Consider the following 15,938-nt stretch of genomic DNA (forward strand, 5'->3'; position numbering starts at 1 on the left):
AGCCATCCCCCCCACCCCCCCCAAGGCATAAAAATCCCCACTTACACTATGTTCCTCCACACACACACACACACAAACACACACACACACACCCATATATATATATATTCTCCCCCTCCAATTCACTTTAGTTTTTGGCACCTCTCATAAAAAATTCCTAATTCCACCCCTATTGTCATCCATTCATGGAAGGAACCATGTTTAGGTTAGGTCAAAAAATATAGACGCCATGGCATACCGAACTTTGTCACCACAACTAGGTTTAAGAGCATGTGAAACAAAACAACAATAAAAAAGCAAAGCATCATCCACCCGCTACCAGAAAAAAATAGAATAGTATATCATCATCTTTGTCACTAACCTCAAATTCACTATGGCTACAACAAAGTGTTTGTTATTAGGTCTATATGATAGTTTAGACAACTAATGGTTGCACCATTGCCATGCTTTCTATATCTTGTAATGGTGGAACTCATTTGAAACATCATTAGTAGTTGTGTAAGTGGGAGGTGGCATCAGGCTAACATTAGGCTTGGCTGCACGGCGTTGTTTTAAATGATTTAAACCTTTAGGCATGCATACATATTGGGGTGAGGTGCATTGATTTTGCCTTATGCTTCACATCTTTGTTAGAATGAGGTGTAAGCCTGAAGCCTCAATGTCTGAAGCACAAAAAAGGCACACACCTCAAGTATCAATGACTATTTAATGTTTCGATGCAAAAAAATATATTTCTTATGTATTTTTATAGTTCAGAATATATGAAAGAAACACTTCAATAACTATGAGAAAAATAAAAACAGTAAAAACTAGAAAATTGAGGGCAAATCAAGTTCTATTAAATTTTTAGTGTTTAGGAGAGTTCAATGTAAAAAATAAAAGGTCAATAAAGTTCTTAGCTTCTCTTGGATAAATTAGGTGGATTTTTTATTATTCTAAATCCAACATCCCAATTTTGCTATTTTTCTCATTGCTTTTCTTAATGGATTTATTTTTCTTTTTATTGACTTTTTTACAAAGGTCAAATCAACTAACTTGCTTCATTTCTTCTAAACTATTGGATGACCATAAATCTAATATCAATTATATGGATGATTCTTTATATGTTTTATTTTCTTTTTCTTCTAAACTGGTCATTTGAGAATAATTTGAAAACTTTATACTTTGAAAACTAAAATGTAAAAATACTTATGATTGTTAATTAATTAGTCATTTCCTTATTTAATGCTTAAAACCTAAAACTTATAGCCTATAAATTTATATTTTATGGATATTTGTACCTTTTATTATTTAAACTGGATATATTTTATGCTATATTTATCATTTATAAACTTTAAATAATTTTCTTAATTTCTGAGCCTTACACCTCACATTTTTGAGCCATTGCGCCTCAATTACACCTTTGACCTCTTGCATGGATTAGAACAATGAAGTGAGGCAAAAAAAAAAGTACCTTATAATATTGTTGTTGTAAATGGGGGTGTTCTCGTTGTGACGTTTTGTTTGTGTTTGTTCTTGTCTAATTAATAGAAGATCTAATGAGGTTAGCAGGGTACCCTACATTCAGGAGCAAGGTGGAGAGGAAGAGGGCAATTTAGAATTTTACTTTCACCGTTAACTCTGTAAATGGGTAGGGGATAATGTGTTAGAATCATAAAGTAGGAGGTCTTTGTCGCAAATCAAAGTTCGGGGGAACAAAGTATCAGTACGGCTTAAATATAAGGTGGTAGACTGCAATTTACCCAAATTATTCAAGATGCAAAATGTAATTACAGAATCAACTCGTAGTCGTAACTCGTAACTCCTAACCTAAATCATATTCCCACCGCACTCGGTTTCTCTCTCACCTCACAGCACAACTCTCACCGCACCACCGCCGGATTTGAAACGGGGAATCAGTCGCCGCCGCTCCCTCTCATTTTTCATCTCATTCACGTTCATCTATTATTGGAGCCCTAATAGAATCCGCCGGTTCTTTGAGCTCTCCCGTCCATTAGCGATGAGTAGAGAAGGAATCGCCGTTTTCTCTTAAAGGTATCTCGTTCATCACCGAACAGAAAAGGAGTTACTGGTTTCTTCCTTTCTCTCTCATCACCGCAGGTTCACTACTCGCGGCTCTCAAGGTTAGTCTATTGAAACCCTAGTCTGATTGAATAGCTCCATTTCATTGTAAAAATTTCTTAGTCTGGACAGAAAAAAATATTGAATTTTTCTTATTTGGTGTAAATGTAGTGTTTTACCTAGTATGCAATTGTGGATTAAATAATTCAATTAATCATATCGACCTCCTCTTGCTAAGCTGGTTCTCCCTTAGATTCACGTTTCGTGCAGTGGCGACGTTTGACTAAAATAATCAAACCCTAGTTGAAGTGTTTATTCCGTCCTACATTGACCATGATAATCAAACCAAGTTTGACTACAGTGAATCTCATTACTGGACCGATGCTTAAAGCCGGACAAGAAATCTCGTTACTAGACTGGAAATCTCATTATCATGGGAACAACAGTTTTTAAGAGCAACGGTGTTTAAGAAATTCTCATTACCATAGGAACAGTTTCAGAAGCTCCACTCTGTTTACTCCTGATGAGGGCACATTGGTACGTGGCCAGAAACGGTTACATCAATTCCCATTCATTCAGTGGACTTACAGATACTTGAGAGCTGAGTGGTTCCCTTTATAACATTCTTGGTAGATCAAATTGTTAATTCCAATTTAAATTGAGGTGATCAGATCCTTGATAAGTTCTTAATTCTTTTTTTTTTTCTTTTCTATATAAATTACTTGACTCGGGTGTTAGTAAAGAAATTGATTATCCAACAGTACCATCTCTGATTATATGTAGGTTTAGCTATAAAATATTTTATCCTACATTTCCTTTGCATTCTGAAATCCCCATCATTTGATTTCTTTGAAGGATTTCTTTAATCCTCCAAATATCCTGGGCCAAAGTCACTTTATTTAAGGTCCAATGTGATTTTTTTTTTCAATATACCCAGATGATTCATTTACAAAAAGAAAAAAATACCATCCTAATTTAGCCACTTAATTTATCAGAAGTTAGTGATTTACAGGTCACCAAATGATTTGAATGAAAACATACCCAACTAGCCTAAATGTACTCTGCTGTCATTAAGGCTCTCTTTTTTTTGGGTTCTACTGTGGTGCTGACACCAGACTATTCATCCTATTTGTAATTTGGATGATGTCCTTATCCACAACATCCCCTCCCTTAGCTTATTTTTTTTGAATTTTTTAGTAAATAAGGATGAAAAGAATGAATTCTTTGACACGTGGTAGGCATTTGCTGGATTCCTTTGTTATCATTAAAATCAAAGTGGTATGTGTCCAACTATCCATTCTTTTATCAAAACGTCATTTTCACCCAGTTGCCATGTTGAAACTTGGAACTCCATCACAAAACCTTACTGGTTTGTTTACTGAAGATCTGAAATCTGATTTCCTATTTATTTTGATTTTAAGATATTAGGTACCATTTGATAACAGCTGAAGTGAATGAACTGAATGGCTTATTGCTTTGTCTTTTTGATTAAGTTATTAAAGAGGTTGTGGGCTCCTTAATGGCTGAAATTGAAGGTGGGTCGACTACTATAAAGTTCTGTAGTGAAGAGTGTAATTGTTGAACATGTGGTAGTTATTGTGTTTAATTATTTGTCTTTTTTTTCAGGAAATGGAGGAACTTCCTAATCAAGCAAGTAGTGAAGATTGTACCATGTGGAATAGAGAAATTAATGAGATTACAGAGGAACGTAGGGTCGATTTTAATAAGGAAGGGATTTGTGCCAGCCCCACTAATGCTAGTTTTTCACAACAAAACATGGACTCAGAAGTAAGCGAAAAACAGGGGGTACCCGAAGTTGGAATGGTGTTTCAAACATTGGAAGATGCATATTCTTTCTATAATGGATATGCTAAAAATGTAGGTTTCAGTGTTAGAATATTTAAGGGATACAAAACGAAATCTGGTGTTTGGAAATCTAGGGCATTTGTTTGTTCTTATGAAGGTTTTCGTGGTATTGATAAAAGGCGAATTCATGCAAAATTTCGTCGTGACATTAGAAGAACTGGTTGTGCAGCAAGAATCAGGCTTATGTTGCAAGAAAATGGAAAATATCGCGTGACTGAATTTGAAGGAACTCATAATCATCAACTTCTTAATCCAAGAAGTTCATACATGCTAAGGTCACATAAGAATATAACAATAGCTCATGATGCTCAAGCAGATCTTACAACTGATTCTTGTACACATCCAAAGGCTACATTGGAATTTATGGATAGACCAGTTGATAGAATTGAAAGCATTGGTTTTACTAGTTTTGACTATAGCAATCATTCACATACAGAGAATAAGGACATGGAAAATGGAGGTGCAAGAGCTATTATGAAGTACTTTGATAAATTGCAAGAAGAGAACATATCATCCTTCCATTCAATAAAGTTTGATGAAGAGAATCAAATAACAAACATCTTTTGGGCTGATGTGAAGATGTTGGTTGATTATAGTTATTTTGGAGATGTTATTTGTTTTGATACTACCTTCAAAACTAATGAGGAGAGGCAACCATTTGCACCTTTTGTTGGAGTTAACCATCATAAGCAAACCATCTTTTTTGGAGCTGCATTGATGTATGATCAAAGTGTTGAATCTTTTAAGTGGGTGTTTCACTCTTTTTTAAAAGCAATGTCTGGTAAACAACCAAAAACAATTCTTACAGACCACGATCCAAGAATTGCAAATGCAATAAAGCAAGTATTTCCAGACACATGCCATCGCCTATGTATATGGCATATATATCAGAATGCAACCAAACATTTGAGTAGTATATTTGCTGCTTCTTCATCCTTTGAGAAAGACTTTAGTAGCCTTATATATGACCATGAGGATGAAGACGAATTTCTTAAAGCATGGCATGAGATGCTTGAAAAATATGAGTTAAAAGAAAATACGTGGCTTCAAGAATTATTTGAAGTAAAGGAGAAGTGGTCTTTGGTATATGGGCGAAATCAATTTTGTGCCGACATGAAAAGTACACAAAGGAGTAAGAGCGTAAATAGTATATTGAGAGGGTACTTGAAATCATCTCCTGATTTAGCTCAATTTTTTAATCATTTTGAAAAGGTTGTAGAAGATTGTCGTCAAAGAGAAATGGAGATGGAAGTAAAGATGAGCCAGGGCACACCTTATTTGTCTTTTCCGATAAGGATTTTGAAGTGGGCTGCATCTATATATACCCCTACAGTATTTAGGGAGTTTGAAAAAGAATATTCAAGGGCCCTTGATTGTGATATTGTAAGTAAAGCTGAAGTTGGGACAACGATGGAGTATAGAATAAAAGATTGTAGTAGACCTAATGTGCATGTTGTTACATTTGACCCCTTAAATGTAGCGGTTGTATGCAGTTGCAAGAAGTTTGAGTCTGTTGGATTGTTGTGTGCCCATGCGCTTTGTGTTCTTTTTGAAAGGCAATTGAAACAAGTCCCACAACAATACATCTTAAAAAGATGGACAAGAGATGCAAAGGATGGAGCCACAATTGATCATCGTGGACATGCAATTAAACTTGATCCTAATGCGGGGTTCTCTACGATGTTCACAGAGTTACAAAGAGTAGCTAGAGAGACATCAGCACGTGCTGCAGAAGACAGAAGGGCGTTCGCATACTTATTAGATGTATATAACAACGCACGCAAAGGGGTAGAAGAAATTTTGAAGAAAAAGGGTTCTTTGGATTTTTCATCTCCTGGTTTGATCTAGTAGATTTCTTGGATAGAATTGGGACAGGTAGAATTGTACAAGCTACTTATACACAGCTCAGCCTTTTTGAATAGATAGCATCCTACATGGAGTGTACAAAAGGCTGCTTGATTGCACAGTAATGGGGTACTCTTGTTTCTTTACTTGTATTTCTGTTGCTGTACCTCTTGTTACTAATTTTCAATGAAATATCAACTCAGTTTATTACCAAGCCATAAAAAAAAACTGTTGGAAACAACTAAATCTATGATACTTTTTTAATTGTCACCCATGAAACTTTTTTTTTTGGTAATTTCACAGGCAGGATGTAAGTTAATGAAAACAAAAATATGGGAGAGCCAGAGATTTCACAATCAGAAAACAAAATAGAGAGTTCCTATAAAGCTCCTTTGTTTGGCTATAGGAGAAAGAGTGAATGTCGAGCCGCAGTTCCAACTTCCAACTAAATAAACTTACATTTCTCTACTCAGCTGTGATCAAAGAGAAAGTTGCAATTTCCTTCTTCTTTGTTGTCCGGTGATAGAAGGGAGAGTTGTTCTGTTAGGGCTTGAGTGAGATGAATGTAAGAGAGGTGAGAGATGAGAGACAATGGTGGCAACCGGTTTTTGTTTTGCAACCAATAGTGGTGAGAGAGGTGAGAAAGATAGAGTGAGAATATGATTTTAGTTAGAATCTGGTTCTGCCATTCTGTTAGGGTTTGTAAAATAATTACTTCTAAAGATTAAAATTGCCAATTTGATCTCTGCTCTTTCTCCTTTCTTATTAGTAGGGAAAGGGCAGAGTATTTGTGTCACTTGCAAATCTGGTGTGATCAGCATAGGTTCACCATACTGGACAGGAAAAAAATCCATTGCCTAACAAAGAGAGAAGTGACTAATGAATGGATGTATTTTGATACCTAAGATCATACCATAGTTTTCAAGGCGCCAAGGTGAGGCTAGGGGACCACAGGGCGCCCAGGCGCCTAGGCATCGCTAAGGTGTAGGAATTTTAAAATGTTAATTTTCTTGAGTTTTTTACTTTATTTATGCTTTTCTAAGCTATTTTATTGGTTTTGTGTGCTAACTAGCAAGCATGTACACTAACTATTAACTCTATAAATCATTCAAATGAGTATAAATTTCATATAACTAGCAAGCATGTACACTAACTATACACTAATTAGCAAGCATGTACACTAACTATTAACTGAAAAAAAAAAGTGCAGGAACTAGGAAGGGATGAGAGGAGTATAGGGGCGGAAGAAGAAGAGGAAGAAGAAGAAGTATAGGGGATTAGGGGCAGGGAGGAGTACAGGCCCCTGCTTTTTCAAAAAAAAAAGGGACTGAGACTAGGACTAGCGATTGAGAACAATCAGGGGCAGAAGAAGAAGAAGAAGAAGAAGAAGAAGAGTGAGTGGAGCTGTGGAGGAAGGGATGAGTATAGGGGCGGAGCCCCTGTTTTTTCGAAAAAAAAGAAAAAAAATGACTGAAGCTGGTCTGGAAGAAGCAGAAGCAGAAGAACTTACCTGCTGAAGCTGAGGTGTGATGTAGTTGGGCTGGGGCATGAAGTCTTCGGTTTTCCTCCCTCTCCAATCAAACCGAAAAAGCCCTTATGTTATGCATAAATAAAAGAAAAAGGCTTTGTATTGTTGTCTTAATAATAAAATGATAGCATGTAACCAGTTTTATTTTAAAAGAGTAAAACATCTAATAAAATATCAAAATAATAAATTAAAAAATATTTCATTAGATGTATGTAGGCACCCACCTTGTATGGGCGGGCGCCTAGTATACAAAATTCAGGGCGTTTGGGTGAGGCGACCATGGAAAACCACCTAGTCGCTTAGGTGCCTAGACAACTATGGATCATACTTTAGATTTATTTTGATTCAGAAAGTTTCTTTGAAGTTTTATCTCTCTCTACTGGTTTCAATTGAAACATAACCCTGTACCACAAAAGAGGAACTTGATCGAAACTTTGTTTTCTATGATCTGAACTCAAACCATTGGAGATCCATCTTGCCAATCGGCTTGACTGTGACACTAATGGTGTAATTGTCACAACTAAGTCAAATAATAACAGGAAAGCTTGTGAAGGCATTTGGTGATGCATTATGCATTGGAGCCACTAACAAGTCTATGCTGCATCAGATGTTGGTCAGAAACTATCAGGTGGTTCTGTGGTAGACATGGTAAAACCCATTTGAGGTGTTTATTAGTAAATGGGGAATGGAATTCAAAGAGCCAAGTTGCCAACCGACTTTGGTACTTGTGAAGAAGAATTCCAACTTGTTAAGAGTTGTAAGTTAAAGAAACCATGACAAGGACAAGATCTTGTTAAGGGCATATAGTGAAAGCACCAGAATAGACCATGTTTTTCACGTGAAGCATTTCTCATTAGATAACCTTTTACTGGTCTTCCAATCAAAATCAAGGCACATCTGGCTTCATGGATAAACTGGGCATTTAAACCAGTCTGACATGGAAATAGAAAAATATCAATTCTATTTTGATTCTACCAATAGTTTTCAAGGCACCAAAGTGAAGCTAGGAAACAGGGGAGTGCAATGCCATTGTCACCTAGGCAATGGATTTTTTTTGGATAGAAGTCCTAATTCTTGGGGTAATTCCCTAGGTTACATAGAAACTAGTAATTATCTTTCACTAATAATTACAAATAACCTTCATCAAATAAATGTAAACTTCATATTGGAAATATACATTTCATCAAATAATTATCATTACTTGATGTAGTGGTAAAATCTCAGGCTGACAAGATGAGAATGTGGGTTCAATTCTGACTGTCTGAGAACAGCCACTTTGTGCCCCAAAAAAAGTCTGTATCCAATCCACCCCTTCCAAGACCCCAAATGGTTGGGAACAACGTTTCGGATCTGTAAACTTGTAGCCTTCAGATTAATCAAGGAAGAAAAAGAAAAAGAAGGAATAAGAGAAAAGAGAGGAAAGAAAGAGGAAGAATGAGGGGAGAAAACCTGGTTCGAACTGAAGAGAAAAAAACTGTTCTCCTCATCCGGCCAGGGTGTATTAGCCTTTCTAATTTACATACAAATGACCCATTCTACCCTTGTTTAGTCGACACTAACACTCCCCTTCAAGCTGGAGAGTATATATCATATAGTCCCAGGTTGTTATATATGTAATCCATTCTTGCCCGACTCAACCCTTTGGTGAATAGATCTGCCCATTGGCTTCCTGTGTTAACATAAGTTGTACTTATTACTCCATCTCCTATAGAAGGTTCTTCAACCACAGCAGTTCACAGGCTGTATGTGCCATGGCTCTGTATTCAGCTTCTGCACTGCTTCTTGCCACCACTGTTTGTTTCTTACTCTTCCATGTCACCAAGTTACCCCCAAGAAAGGTACAATAACCTGTAGTCGACTTCCTGTCAGATACAGAACCAACCCAATCAGCATCGGTGTACCCTTCTATCTCAAGTTTTCCTCCACTCTTGTATAGCAAACCACGACTTGGAGCACCTTTCAAGTACCTTACAATCATTAGAATTGCATCCCAATGAGGGATCCAGGGATTCTTCATAAACTGACTCACCACACCAACTACAAATGAAATATCTGGTCGAGTGATAGTTAGGTAGTTTAGCTTACCCACTAACCTTCTGTACCTTCTTAGATCTTTAAACTCCTCATCCGTATCACTACTCAACTTAACATTCAATTCCATATGTGTTTCAGCTGGTTTGGCACCCAACAACCCTGTCTCCTCTAGTAGATCAAGGACATACTTCCTTTGGCACAAATTAATACCATGTTTGGACCTTGCAACCTCTATCCCTAAGAAATATTTTAGTTTGCCAAGATCCTTTGCCTGAAAGTGATCATGCAAAAAGATCTTCAACCTATCAATCCCGAACCTGTCACTGCCGGTAATAACAATATCATCCACATATTACACCAACAAAATCTTCCCAGCATCAGAATCATTTATTTTTTTGATCAGAATCGGTAACTTTCATTAGACATTTTAAGAGAATACATTGTCACCACCTAGTCAAGGGTGTTTACCCCAAGAAAAGTATTTTCTGATTACAGAACAATCCAAAACAAGTTTTCCCTGAAAGTTCCTTGCTTTGCAAGGGTGTCGACTAGTCCATTCGCTGGAGAATTTATCTTTGTGGGAGACATCCCCAAACCATACATCTTCCCAGAATCGAACTTTATTCCCTGCATAAGCATCAAGTCTGATAAACGGAAGGAATGAGGGTAAAACACCATGGATAGCTTTCCAAGGAGATGACTGGGATGCCCTAGGGTCAAGACCAGTATCTCACCTGTTTTCTGCCACCCCGTGTATACTCACCATCACTTTGTGCCACAAGTTGTCCTGTTCCAGAGGTAGTCTCCATAACCACTTTTCCAACAAGGCTGTATTCCTTAGCTTTATGTTTCCTATACCCAACCCACCACCTCTCACTTCACCAAGTGATATTTCTTTGTATCCCCTGGTTCCCATAAGAAATCCCTCATTAATTTCTCCAGTTTAAAAGCCATACTAGTAGGGATCTTGAATGTAGAAAGGAAGTAAATTGGTAGGTTTGCCAAAGTTGATTTTATTAGGGTAATTCTTCCTCCCAGAGGTGTAATTTCTCTTCCATTCTGCTAGCCTCTTTGAGAATCTTTCCAAAACTGGGTACCAGAAGCTTTTTGACTTTGGATTCCCTCCTAAAGGTAATCCTAGATACTCTAACAGCCAATCACCAGCTTCACATCCCAACACTCTAGCAAGAATTCCTACCTCTTCTTCCGATTTATTAACCCCTACCACACAGCTCTTTCCCCAATTAATTTTGAGATTAGAGGCCTTTTCAAACTGATTTACAACCTCTTTAAATTGATTAACTGTTCTTGCTCCCCTCCACAAAAAACAATAATATCGTCTGCAAATTGAAGATGAGTAACCACCACTGCGTCCCTCCCAATTCTCCAACCTCTGATCAAATTATTAGAATCAACCCTAGCAATTAGAACACTTAAGACATCATCTACTAGGGTGAATAGGAAGGGGGAAAGGGGATCCCCTTGCTAATACCCCTCTTAGCTGGGAAAAAGTCCCTAGCCACCCCATTAACCAAGATGGAATAATGACAAGAGGAGATACATCCCTTTATCCATTTACACCACCTCACCCCAAAGCCTCTACGCTCAAAACTTCTAGAAGAAATTCCCAGTCCACCAAATCATAGGCTTTCTCAAGATCAAGCTTGCAGACCATGCCTTTCTCCTTTTCCTGGCCCTTATACTCCACATTCATTTGCAATGAGGATTTGATCTATTATTTGTCTTCCAAAAACTGAAGGCACCTTGGTTTGGAGAGATCAAGCAAGGGAGGACTTTCTTAATCCTTTCGGCCAAAACCTTGGAGATGATTTTATACAAGCTTCCCACCAAGCTTATAGGCCGATAGTCTTTCGGGTGGGACACTTCTGGCTTCTTGGGGATTAAAGCAACAAAGGTTGCATTGGCTCCAGAGTTGAACTTGCCTCTCTCAAAAAATTCAGCAAACACTTCCAAAAGATCAACACTAATAATCTCCCAACAATCTTGATAGAAGGCCATTGAGAAATCGTTTGGACCGGGTGCTTTAGACCTTTACATCGAGAAAATTGCTCTTTTTATTTCCTGGGTCTCTAAGGTTTTTCTAGATCCACCAAAAGATCCTCAGGGCCGGCCCTCCACTCAAAGTCACCCAAACTCTCTCTAACACCTCCATTGACAGCAAAGATAGATTTGAAGTGGTTCACCAAGGCTTGTGCATGTCATCTTCCCTAGTTAACATTTGTCCATCCCATTCCAGTTGGGATATAAAATTCTTTTTCTTTCTTCCATTGGCCAACAAATGGAAAAAACTAGTGTTCCCGTATCCTTCCTTTAACCACCTACATTTTGATTTTTGCCTCCAACTAATCTCCTCTTTTCTCAAAATCTCCTCCAATTCTTGCTTAAGCCTCCATTTCTCTGCCCTCTCTTCCGCCCTTATTCTTCTATCCCCTTCAAGACCATCTAGTTGTTCTAATCTATGAGCAATCCAATTTTTCCTTTCTTCTAATCTTCCAAACACCTCCTTATTCCAATCCTTAATCTTGGCTTTCAGCCTTTGCGGCTTCTTATAAAATCTTTAGCCCTTCCACCTAAGCTCCACTTGATCCTCCTCCCACCAAAGTTTCACCCTTGAAATAAATTCAAGGTGAAGTAACCACATATTCTCAAATCTAAAAGGACACGGTCCTCCTCTCACCCTTTCTTGAGACAGTCTAATTGGGCAGTGATCTGAGGTAGTTCTTGGTAAGGCTCTTGCTACCATTTCCCCCAAGACTTCCTCCCAATCCGAAGAGACAAGAAATCTGTCCAACTTACAACAAATTGGTACCTCTTGGAAGTTTGACCACGTAAAGTTGGCTTGTAACAGGGGCATGTCTCTCAATCCAAAGGAATCCACAAAAAAATTGAAGTTTCTCATACTTGAGGTAATCCTGTGGTTGGGGTTATTAGTTTCATGCAAGAATCTGATCACATTGAAGTCTCCCCCCAGGCACCAAGGCCCATCCCAGATTCCTCTAATAGCTGCGAGCTCCTCCCACAAGTCTCCCCTCTCTCTATAAGACGTAGGGCCATAAACATTATTCAACACCCACACTCAACCATCCTCCTTTCTCTTCAACTTGACAGAGACAGTAAAATTTCCAATTAATTCCTCCAAGCACTCCAATCCTTCGTTCTTCAACAACGTTATAATTCCCCTGAAGACCCTAGAGATTGTAGAAAGGTCCAACGCAATCCTCTGGCAGACCAGAAACTTCTTACCCACCTTCTATCCACATCGGCCACCTTTGACTCTTGAATCAGCACTGTGTCTGGCTTCTCTTTTCTCAAACACTCCTTGGTCGCTCTTCTTTTCCTAGAGCTCCCCAAACCTCTTGCATTCCAGCTTATTATCTTCATTATCAACAGGCTGAAGTACCCTTAGGATAAATCCTTCTCTTTACTATCTCCCCTTTCTCCCTAGAGCCCCCCTTATCATAATCCACTTCACACTTCAATCTTTCTACTTCACTTAATTTCTTCTTTCTTTTTCATCCTAAATCATCTAACTTTTTTGCTAGATCTCAGGGATTTTCCTAGTCTACTCCCTTTTTTCTACAACCTTTCTTCTTCCCCTTTCTTGACTTCCTCTTACAAGCAACTTTTTCTTCACCCTTCCCTTTCTCCTCTAAAGGTGGGGGATATTAGAATCATAACTAAATACGGAATGGTCGACTTGACACTGCTTCATGCCAAACTTTTTCACTATTTCACTGAACCTTCCAAACCATGCATGAGGAGATTGTTTAAGTCCATAAATAGCTTTATTGAGCTTACACACTTTACCATCCTTCCCCTGAGCAACAAACCCAGGTGGTTGCTCCATATATACCTACTCAAGAAGATCACCATGCAAGAAAGAATTCTTGATATCAAGCTGAAACAACGACCAATCATACATAGCAGCAAGGGAGATCAAAACACAAACAGAACCAATCTTGGCAACAGGAGAGGTCTCTGTGTGGTCAATACCATATAACTATGAATAACCCTTGGCAACCAACCGAGCTTTCAATCCTTCAACACTACCATCAAGCAAATACTTGATTGTGTAAACCCACTTACATCCTACAACATGCTTACTAAGGGGAAGAGTGGTGAGATCCCACGTATGGTTATGAGCCAGAGCAGAGAGTTCGTCTTCCATTGCTTGACGCCACCTCGGAGAGATAAGGGCTTCCTGGACATCCTTAGGAGCAAAGCTAGAAGATAACAACGAAATGAATTGTTGATGGGAAGGAGAGAGGTGAGAAACAAAAACATAATTGGAGATAGGATGAAGGGTACAATTGCGTTTACCTTTTCGTAGGGCAATGGGAAGGTCAAGATCAGGCACTGGGTGTGAGGGTGCTGCGGAAACTACTGTTGGATCTGTCGACGGTGAAGAAGTTGGAGGGGTTGGTGCATGTTGATGCGTATACACTTGATGGATAGGTGGTCGTGCAGGAGGAAGTGGCACTGGAGGCGAAGACTTAGTCGCAGCTGGAACAAGAGGAATGGGGTCCAGAACAGAAACTGGAAGCGGAAGGAGAAGAGACATCCAACCCAGAAAAGAAAGGAACCAATTCAAAGAAGGTTACATCAAGACATACAAAACAACGTCGAGAACTAGGACTATAACATTTGTACCCTTTCTGGGTCCTAGAATAGCCTAGAAAGACACTTTGTAGATCTTGCATCCAACTTGTCTAGTCTAGGGCCAAAGTTATGAACAAATCAAACACATCCAAAAACCCGAGGGGTAAGAGGAAAAGGGGACAATGTAGGAAACAAAACCGAGAAAGGAGACTGACCATCAAGGATGGACATATGCATTCGGTTAATAAGAAAGCAGGATGTAAGCACAACATCACTCCAGAACCGTTTGGGAACGTTCATTTGGTGCAACAGGGACCGAGTGGTTTCTAAGAGATGGCGGTTTTTCCTTTCAGCTACCCTGTTTTGTTGAAGGGTGTAAGAGCAAGAGGTTTGATGAATAATATTGTGTTGTTCTAAATATTGCTAAAATGGTGTATAAAAATATTCTCGGCCATTATCTGAACGTAGAATTTTAAGATGGACACCAAATTGAGTGCGGATTTCAGCATGAAACTTTTGGAAAATAGAAAATAATTCACTTCTTTCTTTCATAAGATAAAGCTAATGTCATCCTTGAATAATCATCAACAAAAATAACAAAGTATTTATATCCATTGTGTGACACTATTTTATTTGGACCCCAAATGTCTGGATGGACCAAAGAAAAAGGATTCGATGAACGATTCTCGACTCTAGGACTAAAGGAAACCTAATGATGTTTCCCATACTGATATCACTCACAATCTAAAGTAGAAAGACGACTCAATGATGGAACAAGTTGCTTCAGAGCTTTAAGAGATGGATGACCAAGTCTGCAATGCCACTGGAGAAGGGAGAGAGATGAACCACCACCACTAGAGACGGATGACTGAAGAGCATTTGATGAACCACCACCACCACCACCATCAAGGTAATACAGTCCACCGGTTTCATGCCCTCCACCAATCTTCATCCCCGTCTTGAGATCCTGAAATACACAAGATGAAGGAAATTTGGGAACATATAGAATTGAAGACAAAGATAGTGAACCGGTGTTAACATCACCAATACCACTTATGGAGGAAGTGGAACCATTAGCAAGGGTGACAGTATGGGTAGTAGAAGATGAAGAAAGTGAAGAGAACACACCTGGAGTCCCAGTCATATGATCGGAAGCTCCAGAGTCAATGATCCAATGGGAGAGTTTGGATGCCAGACAAGCCATACCTGAGTGGGCAAGTGTAGCTATACTCGGCTCAGAAATTGCTTGGATTAACCACTCATATTCAGTACGTGAAATACTCATCATCTCTTGTCCAGAGGCATATAGATGTAGGTGTCTGACTGGTCTGTTGATTCCCTTGTTCCATACCACCACTAGCCATTGCATGATTTGCCCAAGATGAAGGTGGACCATTGCAGATCATAGCAAAAATTAACAGTGTGTCCCTCCATACCACAATGCATACACCTCCTTGGACATTATTACGTCCTCTACCACGAGCTCCCCCTAAATCTCGGCCTCTAATACGCCCACCACCACGACTATACACGTGTCCACCTCTACTACCACGGCCTGGTTGACTCTGATGAGCAACACCTCTACCACCACGACCTCTCCCCTTGTCACTACAAAAGCAGACCTGTTCGATATGGTAGGGTTTTCCGGATGTCCAATGGAAGTCCTCCGGAGACGGGCAAACGCTTCTTCAAGAGAGGGGAGGGAAGACCCACCCAGAATTTGGGCTCTCACCGGTTCATATTCAGATTTCAATCCCACCAAAAATCTGGTAACATCAAGCTGTTCTCTCTGCAATTGCTGAACTTTGAATTTGATGTAAGAGGGTGATACACATTCAGCTCATTCCTAAGATTCCTCAGACTAGCATAGTACTCCTCAAGATTCTGATTACCTTGCTGCAAATTAAAGTACTCTTGATAGAGTTGGTATACCCTAGTGGTATTGTCTTGCCCTGAGTAAAGTTTCTTTGCATGATTCCAAAAC

General features: G+C 38.9%; 1 protein-coding gene across 9 annotated transcripts in view; it reads left to right on the plus strand.

Annotated features, from left to right (window-relative positions):
- The first annotated feature begins 1,783 nt into the window (after window positions 1–1,783).
- The window catches only part of LOC148861312 (protein FAR1-RELATED SEQUENCE 5-like), a 102,160-nt gene continuing 88,005 nt past the window's right edge, over window positions 1,784–15,938 (plus strand). For 5 of the 9 annotated variants that reach the window (XR_016113097.1, XR_016113099.1, XR_016113100.1 and 2 more), the window contains exons 1-2: window positions 1,785–2,123; window positions 3,688–5,901. Coding sequence is in view for 2 of the 9 variants with exons in the window: in XM_088985401.1 (XP_088841527.1) it covers window positions 3,691–5,775 (2,085 nt within the window). In the remaining 7 variants the exon portion in view is untranslated. Of the gene's footprint in view, window positions 2,124–3,482; window positions 3,597–3,687; window positions 6,033–15,938 lie in introns of those variants that run through there. The other 4 variants (XR_016113102.1, XR_016113101.1, XM_088985401.1 and 1 more) reach the window with 3 other exon arrangements.

This window comes from Nelumbo lutea, chromosome 4 (assembly GCF_056320005.1).
Source record: "Nelumbo lutea isolate HS-2025 chromosome 4, American lotus-T2T, whole genome shotgun sequence".
In the NCBI taxonomy this organism is placed as follows: Eukaryota; Viridiplantae; Streptophyta; class Magnoliopsida; order Proteales; family Nelumbonaceae; genus Nelumbo; species Nelumbo lutea.